Source organism: Oncorhynchus tshawytscha, linkage group LG07 (assembly GCF_018296145.1).
Source record: "Oncorhynchus tshawytscha isolate Ot180627B linkage group LG07, Otsh_v2.0, whole genome shotgun sequence".
NCBI lineage: Eukaryota > Metazoa > Chordata > Actinopteri > Salmoniformes > Salmonidae > Oncorhynchus > Oncorhynchus tshawytscha.
In genome coordinates this window covers 38,585,259-38,597,278 of record NC_056435.1, presented here as the reverse complement: position 1 = coordinate 38,597,278, position 12,020 = coordinate 38,585,259, and the positions used below count along the sequence as shown (strand labels likewise).

Genomic DNA, 12,020 nt, shown 5'->3' with positions numbered 1-12,020 from the left:
AAAAATAAAAATAACAAGCGAGACTATATACAGGGGGGTATCGATACAGAGTCAATGTGCGCGGGCACCGGTCAGTTGAGGTAGTATGTACATGTAGGTAGAGTTCTTAAAGTGACTATGCACAGATGACAACAGAGAGTAGCAGTGGTGTAAAGAGGGGATGAGGGGGGGAGCACTGCAAATAGTCTGGGTAGCCATTTTACTAGATGTTCAGGAGTCTTATGGCTTGGGGGTAGAAGCTGTTTAGAAGCCTCTTGGTCCTAGACTTGGCGCTCCGGTACCGCTTACCGTGCGGTAGCAGAGAGAACAGTCTATTACTAGGGTGGTTGGAGTCTTTAACAATTTTTAGGGCCTTCCTCTGACACCGCCTGATATAGAGGTCCTGGATGGCAGGAAGCTTGGCTCCAGTGATGTATCCCAGTAAGGAACTTGAAGCTTTCAACCTCCTCCACTGCAGCCCCGTCGATGAGAATGGGGGCGTGCTCGGTCCTCTTTTTCCTGTAGTCCACAATCGTCTCCTTTGCCTTGATCACGTTGAGGGAGAGGTTGAAAATAAATGTTTCCATCTAAACAAGGTTTCATGTAAACTAAAGAAATATCAAAGTATGACTATAAATCAACAGTTGTTGCTTGGAATTATTTTAATCTAGCAATATACTGAAATTATTATTATTATTATTATTTTTTAATGGTATGTTACCAAAGGGGGCAGGCTCTTTCTGACTGGCTCTTGATGAACAAATAGTAGAGTGAACATGGATGGAGAATGAGGCACTGATACATGCACGTAACAAAAGACAGCAGTTCAACATTTTGCCACAATGATGTCATCCCATGCAGAGAGAACACGTTTTTTTGTGAAACTGGCATCCCCTCTCGCCATCGGCCAACATCTCTGAGCCCCTCGGATACCCTGGCATTAAACCCATCCTCAAGGTAGCCTATGGATGTCCCCGAAATGTGACACGCAACCTCAAGTGAAACAACTGGTACCAGCACTAATTGAAATTTAGCATGCAAAGTGACAATGCCTGGGCCCTGGGCAGCATGGATTAGGTCTTGAATAGAGGCAGATTCTGTTAAAGTCTACTGTGGTGGTTGGTGTACAGATGAGCTCCCTGCATCTGCTTATTGGGTAGACTAAGAAAACACAGGATTGTGTATGGTTGCTCATTTGACCTTGATTTAATCCCATTTTAGGGCCCTCCTCTCATAGGCTTTTGTTACTATTTCAAAAACCATAATGCCTCCATGTTAGGCTAACACTTCTAGTCCCCACACAAGTACAAACTAATGGGACTTGTGAATTTACATTTGAAAGCAGGTTTATATGAATTTGGCAGACTCAAAATGCAAATGTTCATAACTCTCTTCAAACAACACACAACAAAAAATACATTTTAGGATAAAACAGAGTAACAAAGAATGAAATACTGAAAGCACTTTGTTTTCTCTCAGGTTTCCACTGTAGCCTATTGTAGGAGGCAACTGCATTATGGCAGACAAACCTCTGGGGCTGCTTACTATCTCTAAGGGCGTTTTCACATAAGAAATTTGTGACTATTCTACAGAATACATTTTGCTTTCACAAGACCTGAAAATAATTTCATGGTACGATTAGCAAGACACACCTTCTACATGACGTTAACAAGCTAGCTTGTTTACAACGGGCAAAAGAGTACAATACTTGGTACTCAGGATTTGTTTCAGCTAGGGTTCATTTGCATTTCACACATGCTTTATTGTGAGGATCAGGTTACCAAACGTTCCAGGATCCTGATCATAAGGGGATATCTGAAAGCGCCCTAAGATATCGCTCTGACATTTTCACTAGATACTTACAAAAAACAACTCCCTTCCTTAGATATGTAATCTGGATCCCAAGTTCTTTAACAGTGCCTCATCCATGGTGTCATCTCTACAACTGTCAGTTATCTAAACCCACAAATTATTGAGGCATGAGTTAGAGAGGTGGTGGAATATACGGTTGACTGTTTGTGCAATTTTAAATGTTGTGCGATGATTGAATTTAAATAAAAATCATGATTTCACACTGAATTAAATGGCTTCACTTTGTTACAATTATCTTAACTCCACAAAAAAGCTAGTCAATAAACCATGTTTATTCAAACTTTGGTTACTTTATTTTACAGTCCATTATTTACACAGTATTTACCCAGTCCAGAGATAGGAGAAGGGTAATAAGACACACAATCAGAGAGCCAAAGGTCTGGTACAGCCAAAAGCTTTGTGGTTAACTAATTCAATCAATGACTGACTAGATTTTATAATACTATGCCTGACCTTAAATAGCATGAAGAGTGAATGGACTTACACATACTTTCATGATAACACTTTATGACAGCTCTGGTAAGATTTGCAAGATAAATGTTGTTTTGTTGTTGTTGTTGTTGTTGATGATGATGCGCTCCATAGATACACCTGGTATGATGTAAGTAATGCACCTGCAGCTGATGCAAAGCTAAACAGAATGAGAAGATAAATACACAAGCCTGCCTGGCTCTGCTGGAATAACAGGAGTTATCTTACTGAGCACCTCGATTCCATTTATTACAGCTTGCCTTCAAAAATGTCCCATAGGCCTACCGAGAAGATTTCATATCAACAAGGGCTTGCATTAAATCCACAATTCATGGTATTTTAGCCCAACAGCATCCCTGTCTTTTGGTTTGAAAGATAACTAGCTACATCACTCTCAAAATTTAACCACTCTGAAATCCATATACGAAGCTATGGTTGTTAGAGCTGTTGTAATGAGTATGATGGGAGACAGAGTGCTGGTTTCAAGTGCAGGGCGCAGCAGGTGTTTATTTAGTAAAGGACCATGGGAGGAGGCAGGTAGCAGGGTCCAGGGACAGGCAGAAGGTCATACACAGGGACTCCAACAGGGTAACAGTGTCACGCCCTGGTCTTAGTATTTTGTGTTTTCTATATTTATTTGGTCAGGCCAGGGTGTGACATGGGTTTATTTTGTGTTGTGTTTATGTATGGGGGTTTTCGTAGGTTTTGGGATTGTGGCTTAGTGGGGTGTTCTTGCAAAGTCTATGGTTGCCTGAGGCGGTTCTCAATCAGAGGCAGGTGATTCTCGTTGTCTCTGATTGGGAACCATATTTAGGCAGCCATATTCTTTGAGTGTTTCATGGGTGATTGTTCCTGTCTCAGTGTTTTGTATTCACCAAATAGGCTGTATAGGTTTTCACGTTCCGTTTCTTGTTTTTGTATTGTTCGTATTTCATCTTCATTAATGATGTATATTATCAACCACGCTGCATTTTGGTCCGACTCTCCTTCGACGGAAGAAAACCGTAACAAACAGTACAGTCAGGGAAAAAGGCTATAACGTAGTCCAAGAGATCAGGCAAGAGGTTGATGGCAGGAAATAGGCAAAAAAACATTGTTAGTGAAGATGGCCAAAACTATGATACACAGGAGGACTAATACGGGAAAAAACAGAGCTCCGAATAGAAAGATGTATCAAAACAGACAATACCTCACAATGATGGGGTGCAAAGAACTGAACTAAATAGTGTGTGTAAATGACATACAGGTGTGTGAACAGGTGATCAGGATTCAGGTGATTGGGATCTGGAGAGTGAGCTGTGTTCATGGGATCTATGTGTTTGAGAGTGTGAGCTGGAAAGTGGGCTGGAAAGTGAGCTGCGTTCAGAGGATGTATGTGTTTGAGAGTGTGAGTTGGAAGCAGACTTTACAGCTGTAGCTGAAAGAATATCACCTGTCATTAATAGAAAGTGCACCTGCTATGCCCAAGAAACGCTAAACAAAAGATAAAACATGAAACAATCTATGTTGTCCAAATACATTGAAAGAAAAGTAGGGCTAAATAATTAGCCTAACATAAACATAAAAGTATAGCTATTTGTATTCTCTTCAATTGCTAGGCTATACAATTACGGTAGATATACATACTTATTAGCTAGCTATTAAAATGATTCATCAAAATACCCCAAAACATCTTTTTTTTTAAATCACGATGCAATATAACCAACATTAGGCTTGATCTCAGAGAAGTGCCGGAATGACTATGGGTGTACTTGGACGTTAATTTTTATAAAACCCGACAGAAGAACCTTCGCCAAAGCAACCATGTTCTGACATCAGAGCCGTCAATACGATTTACTTCAACGTTCCTCTCTGTCGCGTGTTTTTTTTTAATTAATGCTGCAGTGACCTCTTTTTCAACTCTCGATTTTTCATACGTGGCCTGCTCCTGCAACTTCATTGGATGATCGGCTAGGGTGATACAAAGGGTAAGATGGGGGGCTGTGATGGGTTGGAGATGAGACCAACCAGTCACGATACTGAAATACAATAAACATAACTGGCTAATATTGCTTGAGAAATATGGGTTCGGCAATCAATACTTTTATCTTCAGTGATGTTGAATAGTAATGAATGACTATTCAATTACGTAAACAGAAACATGAAATGGAGTAACTATTAGCCTAATTGTCTCTCCAGAAAGAAAACAGCATTTTCTTCCATGCAACCTTTGTCTGAACGTTCAAATATTTGTATTACATTGAGAATGACCAAGAAATAAATGTATTCTGAAAGAGAAAAGCAAAATAAATAGCTTCATGAATGACATATATTGCTTGCGACACAAATAAAATAGAAAACTCTTGATAAAATAGGCCTACCAAATGACATCACAATGTGTGTATTAGCCTGCCACATTGCACAATACGAAACAAAGGCCTGTTTTTTATTGCGGTTTCTAAATATATTTTGCAGTCTCATACATCATCTAGCCACGTTTGCATTCCAGAAAGAGAAAACAGCATGCCACTCTATTCAACGCAATTGGTTGAAATACATTGGTCTGTTATTATTTGTCATGAAGCAGCTTCTATCCTACTGTCTGTGGTTCCACCTCACTCATGACCCTAGAGCCCGAAGACTGCTAACAGAGAAGAACTCCATTCTATCACTAACCTTATAAAGGCAAACACCCATGAGCTTTTTCCATTCAAGCGTTATTTTTCATTCATTTCAGGTGAAAACTATGATGAACTAACTCAAACATGTATAGGAAGAGTCTGGCCTTAAATAATTTACCTCCAGTAACATGTAGAAAACAATGCTCACTGAATTAAGATATGTTTATATAGAAAACAAAATAATAAGAATGAAATTGAAATAATAATAATAATAATAATAATATTATCAATAATATGAATTCATGATAACAATATAGTTGTTATAACAATGTAACATATCATTGAAAATATAGCAGCTCAGGACAGGTTTATATATATATACACATTAAAAAAATATATATATATATTTATATATAGTTGCTAGGTCACAAAGCCATTGTTTATAATATTCCAATTATTTTATAAATTGTGTATGGGTCTGGTTCCTAGACCCTGGGTCTTGCAAACAGTGTTTCTCTTATAGGTAAAATTATTATTTTGAATAAGGATAGAAACAATATTTCCAAATGCTAAGCATCATCAACTACTAATTACAGTAAATGTTAAAAATATACATATATGTTGGTATTAGATGACAAGCAAAGACATCTACTATTTTCATTGAAAGAATGTAATCAGACAACTAAAAATTGTAGTTGTAAAAATATAGCATTTTACAATTATTATGTATAAATGTTCAGTATGAAAATTCTTATGCTCAGACACAGAGGCCTAAACACTACCATAGCGTCGGGCCAGTAACCGAAAATGACGCTGTGGTTTGAATCTCTGATCCGACTAGGTGAAAACTCTGTCGATGTGCCCTTGAGCAAGGCACTAAACCCTAATTGCTCTTGTAAGTTGCTCTGGATAAGAGCTTCTGCTAAATCACTAAAATGTAAGTATTGATTTATTTTGCCAGTGGAACACAACATTGGATATGTGTATGGGCCTACCTACTCTACAACTATAAATGTCAACTGGAAAGTACAAATTCCCAGGCTTATTTAGGCCTGCCTATGTAACAATTTAGGCTAAATCCTTTTTCAATATACCAGTTAAATTATATGCTGTTTGAAATATACCAAAGTTTTATTTATCAACTCTAAAGGACTAGCAAGGTATGTGGAGCACACTTCTCTTCAAAAACTACTATAGGCTACATGAAGATAGCATCCGCTTCTTATTCACTTGGTAGACTAAGTACAGTAGGTTTTACAGCAGGAATCATCAATAGATTCAGCCGCATACCGATTTTTTCTTTAGGGTCAAGGCCAGAAAATAATTACTAAAAATATGGACAAAAAATTGACCACAAGAAGCCCAAACTGATAAAATATTTGACTAAAACAAAATGATTTCAACCCTTGTGCCTCTCTATTATGCGTGGGAATACTTGGGAGCAGATTTTCCAAATTAAAATCACTTGGAGCCGATTTCCTGGTGTTTTTCAACTCTTTTATGTCTAACAATAAAAATGTAAATTCATAATATATTTTTTAAAATACATATATTTAGCTCAGAAAACTTTGGGTGCCAAATAAAACCACCCGCTGGCCGCCAGTTGGGGAACCCTGGTTTACAGAATGTATATATTTATGTTTGCAGGGAACGTATTTACATTGTGGTTGGTATCCTACCGGTATGTAAGAGGTAGGCTCTACTCATTCTAAACCGCCAACACTCATCCTTTCAAAAGCAAACACAAGACTCGTGTTCCGTGACAAATCATCACACCAAAATAGCACATTAACTGAAGTGTAGATAATCAACCTACCGCCCTATTTTCAATAAAAAATGCATCGTGCTTGGTGGTTAAACATTGGTAGGTTACTGTAGCGCTCTGCTCTCATGAAGTCTGTTCCATTGTGCCACTGAACACGCTGCTCATCATAATTCACAAGAGAAACCTGTGTGCTCCGGCCAGTGCACAGCACAATTAGATGCTTCCATTTCCAACAAAATGATTAAGCTATACAACAGATGCCTCATTAATCAAATACAGAACTGTCCATACTAGACACAATCATCTTCAGGAAATGTATCGCCTACTGACTGTTGTTGGTTGTTCATGCTGCTATTTTACAAATTGCAGACAAGAGGAAAATCCATGCTGCATTATAAAGTAGTCTAACGCGTTTACTTTAGTGTTGAAGGTTGAACTGTTTGAAATTATATAAACCTAGAGATGTATTGACTTGGCATGTATACAATGACATACAGTAGCCTAATAAACATATGGTATGTCCTTCATAACAAACAATAACCTACGTTCGGTTACCTGAGAGGATGAGGGCATGTTGGGTGCAACCCTCATTATAGTTATTGTTAATTATTTCAGTTCAAAAATCAAAGAAGCGGCTGGCCACAATGTAGTCCCCGGAACGTTCTGTGACAGAGGTGTGATTTTTGTCGTTACAACCAGTCAACCACTCAACGTGCTGTGATCAGAAACTCTACAACCAGGTCGGCAAGACGTTTTTTTAATGGAATTCAAACACGCTCTTACCTTCTACAGCTATAGCGGTGGGTATTATCCATAAAATCCATAGAATATCCATTATTGGTTTCTTTGGACGAAAGTGTTAAAAGCCCAGACATTCAAATAAAATAAGTCCTGAAAGCCATTGACAGCGAATGCTGGCGGAGATGAGCGGACCTTCACCTTCAATAGAGTAAACCAGACGCCATAGAAAATAACTCAAATCTGAACCAAGTTTGGGCGAAACCAAAAACAGCAGACCAAGGGGTGCCGTGTATATTGCAGCATTATCCACGCTAGGAAAATTGCTCCACATCTCAAATTTAGGACATGTGCATATTGCATATATATATGATTCAAACCCTAAAATATATCATAATAAGCCCAGGACTTTTGTTGCATCATTTGTTGTTGTTGATCATGTCACGCTCTCCCCCTGCCAAAAGAAGTTCCACTATCGATACTGTCAATCATAAAGATATAATCGCCTAACTGCCTCATCTATGTCTGATAATCATGGATTTTAGAATCACGTGGAAGGGTGATAGTCGAGCAATAAGTTTTCTACCTACGACATTTATGTAGATTTTGTTGTTAGTAATGTATTTTATATTAATGTCTTGATACTCTTGGCAGGTGACAAGGATCATGGATCAGATAATTCAACAAAGAGTAAGTGATTACAGTCATTTTTAATGGTCCGGTAAATACCAATCATTGGGTCATTTTTTATAATTGTTTTGTTTAGGAGAACGTCTTCTTTATAGGAAACCCCACTATAAAAGTTAGCTTAGTCTGTTAGTATTATTTACTCAATAATTATGCTTCGAGTATAATTAAGATAAGGGGTAGAAGGGCTGAGTGATATCTTTCAAAGTAATTATAATAATAGGATGCGTGTTCAATTCATGAGCCATCTATTAAAAAATAAATGGCTCATGGATACACTTTTTAAAAAAGGCGTTCCCGAAAGGGTTCTTTGGCTGTCCTCATAAATCAAATCAAATCAAATTGTATTTGTCACATGCGCTGAACACAACAGGTGTGGACATTACAGTGCAATGCTTACGTTACGTACAAGCCCTTAACCAACAATGCAGTTTTAAGAAAAATTATTGATAAGAAAGTATTTACTAAAATTAACTGAAGTAAAAAAATAAATACAAATGGAAAAGAGGGAAATAGAAAAATAACAAATAATTAAAGAGCAACAATAAAATAACAGATGTGAGGCAATATAGAGTGGGTACCGGTACAGAGTCAATGTGCGGGGGCACAGGTTAGTCAAGGTAATTGAGGTAATATGTACATGTACTGTAGGTAGAGGTAAAGTGACTATGCGTAGATAATAAATAGTCTGGGTAGCCATTTGCAAATAGTCCGGGTAGCCATTTGATTAGCTGTTCAGGAGTCTTATGGCTTGGGGATAGAAGCTGTTAAGAAGCCTTTTGGACCTAGACTTGGCGCTCTGGTAACGCTTGCCGTGCGGTGGCAGAGAGAACAGTTTATGACTAGGGTGGCTGCAGTCTATGGCAATTTTTACGGCCTTTCTCTGACACCACCTGGTATAGAGGTCCTGGATGGCAGGAAGCTTGGCACCAGTGATGTACTGGGACGTACGCACTACCCTCTGTAGTGCCTTGTCGTCGGTGGCCGAGCAGTTCCCATACCAGGCGGTGATCTACCAGTCAGGATGCTCTCGATGGTGCAGCTGTATAACTTTTTTAGGATCTGAGGACACATGCCCAAGTTTTTTCAGTCTCCTGAGAGGGAATAGGCATTGCCATGCCCTCCTCACAACTGTCTTCGTTTGCCTCCAATGGGGACAGCCAAATAACTCTTTTTTATTTATGAGTGTACATGTGTTTGAGCCATTTGGACCTATATGGAAGAAAACGTTGCCAAAATATAGCAATAGTATCAGTGATAAAAAGGTACATTTAGTATAAATCCTGTTTTTCATAATTTGATTTGTAATGTTTTTCTCAAATCCCCTGCTGTAGATATTCCACTGCAGTAATAGATAGCATTAATAGCATTCAAATTACTAGATGGAATAGTCCTATGTGCTTTTGAAATGTACTGTATGGGATGCTGCTGTGTTTTTCTTGAGTCATTGATAACTAATGATAATTATCCACTATCTCTGAGTGATATAATATAGTTGATATAAATGATGTATCCTATTCATGAATGTAATTATTGTTTTATAAATATTAATGTTTTATAACACAAAATAGTCATGAATAATGTATCATACAAATCTGTTGTGTTCTATGTGGTTAATGTAATTACAGTGGTTGTGTTCTACACATACTGTATACAGTATATTACAGTAACATCATTTTTATCAAACATATTATATCATCCAGAGATAGTGGAAATGTCTCATTTTATCCATATGTGTGTATGAGTGTGTGTGCTGTGTTCTATATGGTTACTCTAATTATTTAGCACTTTTTGGTGTCATATACTGAAATCCCCTGAAAGTTTTTGGGTATGGACCTAATAAAGTGACTGACTGGTCCTGGGTTTGTGCACTGTAGATTCAATCATTCAGCTCTTTTTGTTTAATAGTTCATAAAATTACACGGTGTGGTGGAGTTTGGAGAATAAGCTATCTAGAAGCTATTGTGTACCGAACCTACCGAAAAATATATTTAAATAAATATAATTATGAACATTAACAATGGATATGAAAATTATCAATGGTAATGTATTTTACTCTCAGAAACTGTAATATGAATTAAAGGAACTAACGTGCCAGTATATGTTTTGGTCAACTTTTCAGCATCTCAGATGAGTGATAGTGGCCATTTTGTTTTCTGGTTTCTGCATACAGAATGAATGAATGAAATGTATGACTGTATGAATGAAAACATGCATGCAGTACTGTACATGTAATCAATGCATCAAAACATAGTGATTGCAGGAGTTGTATTACACTATAAGCCATTTGAGCTGTACAATCCATATCTCCTCATTGCATCAACTTTGTCTTTAGAAATGATGATGTTATTGTCCCACTTGAATCATGTAAAATGGTGTATGATAACATGCAACAGTATGGTTTGTGTGTAAATATAAACTACTCCTTTTATAATTCAGCTGTCGATAGTCACTGAAAAAGTTTTAGTAGTTAGTATTCTTATGCCGACAACTATTACACTATGAGCAATATAGTATACTGATGAAGGTTACTCAAATTAATATACTTTGTTGAAAGGTCAAGACCCTGAGGATGATGATAAGCTGCATGACCATTTTATTCAAGTCATGTATGCGTGATGATTAGGCACAGTTGAGTCATTCAGAGTTCACAAATCATTAAGACTGCCAACAATGGCAGTGAAACATCAAAATCGTTATAGCGTTACAGTACAGAGTTAATTGCATTTCAACTTTTGACCCTGATTGTACTATGGGCATAATATTGGCTACCATAAGTAATATTAATGGGCTATACAGTTATGGTTGTTATACTTTCACTTAACATCCAAAGGGTCGTCTGCGAAACCTTGGGCAAAAAAGATTGACTGTCAACAACAGAATTACATAAATACCCCCCCCAACAAAAATAATCACAGCATTAATCTTCTTCATGTGGAAGAGTATTTAGCTCAAAGTATGAATGCAGCTTGAAAACAAGCCATAATTGATCCCCCTTAGCTGTTAAGATCAAACTAAGCCCTGAAATTGGCACATCAGGTTGGTACATGAAAGACTAGTACTGCCATCATTGGAAAAAGTGCCAATCATTTTCCAACTCTGTCTTTCTACTTTACAAAATATTAAGATTTTTTTTTGGGGGGGGGGGATATGAATCATTTGAATATAAAAATGCCATGCTGTAACTTCTCTCCATCAAAATACTGCTGCCAAAGCAATTCTAAAATGTCATTGTTGGTTGGTGGAGAAATTACATCTAAATCTATGTCACTCATGTGCAAAGCCACAAACAGAATTTTTGAATTTAAAACAGTATAAAACCGATTTCCTGTTTCAGCAGCTGGTACTGTAATCCAAATGACTGTACTGATGCTGAGGCATGATGGGTAAAAAAGAAACAGATACGTTTTATATATGTGGAGATGACGTACACTGGGAGAGATGCTGTCTTAAAATGGAGCTCAGGACTCTTAAGCAGACATACCGCAATGGAGTCATGGAGCCAAATCATTACATAGCATTTTAACTAAATTGTTTGTTTTACAACATTATGTAAACAGATCTAACATCCTTTATGATATGTTGGTCATAAATACAGTCACCATGAGCATAACATTGTGGATTGAATTCCATTTAACAGTTTCTGTAGTATTAGACAGCATTGGCGAATACAAAGCGTGGGATTGCAGGTTTAGCTCTCTACCATGAATAACCTGCCGATCAAAATATTATCTTGCATATTTAGTAGTATTGATATTAGGATATTTAATGCCAATCAATCAGAATTAGAAATATGCCTTATTAGTGTTATTACAGTGTTACTACAAAAGCAACTTAATGTAAAATGTAATGTAAATATGTTACTCTGTTAAAAATAACGGTGCTTTGCAGTTCTATTTAAACCTTGT

The 12,020-nt window shown here is 37.3% G+C and overlaps 1 protein-coding gene across 6 annotated transcripts in view; it reads right to left on the bottom strand.

Moving 5' to 3' along the window:
• The window catches only part of ephb2b (eph receptor B2b), a 159,941-nt gene extending 152,300 nt beyond the window's left edge, over window positions 1–7,641 (bottom strand). For all 6 annotated transcript variants that reach the window (XM_024427129.1, XM_024427133.1, XM_024427130.1 and 3 more), the window contains exon 1: window positions 7,471–7,641. In XM_024427129.1, coding sequence (XP_024282897.1) covers window positions 7,471–7,522 — 52 coding nt within the window. In that variant the 5' untranslated portion in view covers window positions 7,523–7,641. The remainder of the gene's footprint in view (window positions 1–7,470) is intronic.
• Between the last annotated feature and the right edge of the window lie 4,379 nt (window positions 7,642–12,020).